The sequence below is a fragment of the Cariama cristata genome, unplaced genomic scaffold (genome assembly GCF_000690535.1).
Source record: "Cariama cristata isolate BGI_N322 unplaced genomic scaffold, ASM69053v1 scaffold40648, whole genome shotgun sequence".
Taxonomy (NCBI): Eukaryota; Metazoa; Chordata; class Aves; order Cariamiformes; family Cariamidae; genus Cariama; species Cariama cristata.
The window spans coordinates 1-229 of record NW_009632375.1 but is presented as its reverse complement, the minus strand read 5'-3'; the positions used below and the strand labels follow the sequence as shown (position 1 = coordinate 229).

The following is a 229-nucleotide window of genomic DNA, read 5'->3' as shown; positions in this document are numbered from 1 at the left end:
GCACTGCCCCTCAGCACCCTTCCCGCAGGTGCAGGTAGTGGGCACTGCCAGCGAGGTGGTGGGCATCACCCTGGAAACCAAACCCCGGCGGAAGAGCAAGAGGAACGTCCTGTTTGACATGACACCCAGCTTCAAGGATGGGCTGGTGAGCGCTGGGTGGCACTGGGCAGGGAGGATGGCACAGGGACCTTGGGTGAGTCCCCATCCCAACTCACGTGGTCTCCTGCCG

General features: G+C 63.8%; 1 protein-coding gene across 1 annotated transcript in view; it reads left to right on the top strand.

Moving 5' to 3' along the window:
* The window catches only part of LOC104166411 (chordin-like), a gene marked incomplete at both ends in the record, with an annotated part of 712 nt that extends 567 nt beyond the window's left edge, over window positions 1-145 (top strand). The window contains one exon of the mRNA XM_009706316.1: window positions 29-145. Within this exon, the coding sequence (XP_009704618.1) occupies window positions 29-145 (117 nt within the window). The remainder of the gene's footprint in view (window positions 1-28) is intronic.
* Window positions 146-229: the final 84 nt, after the last annotated feature.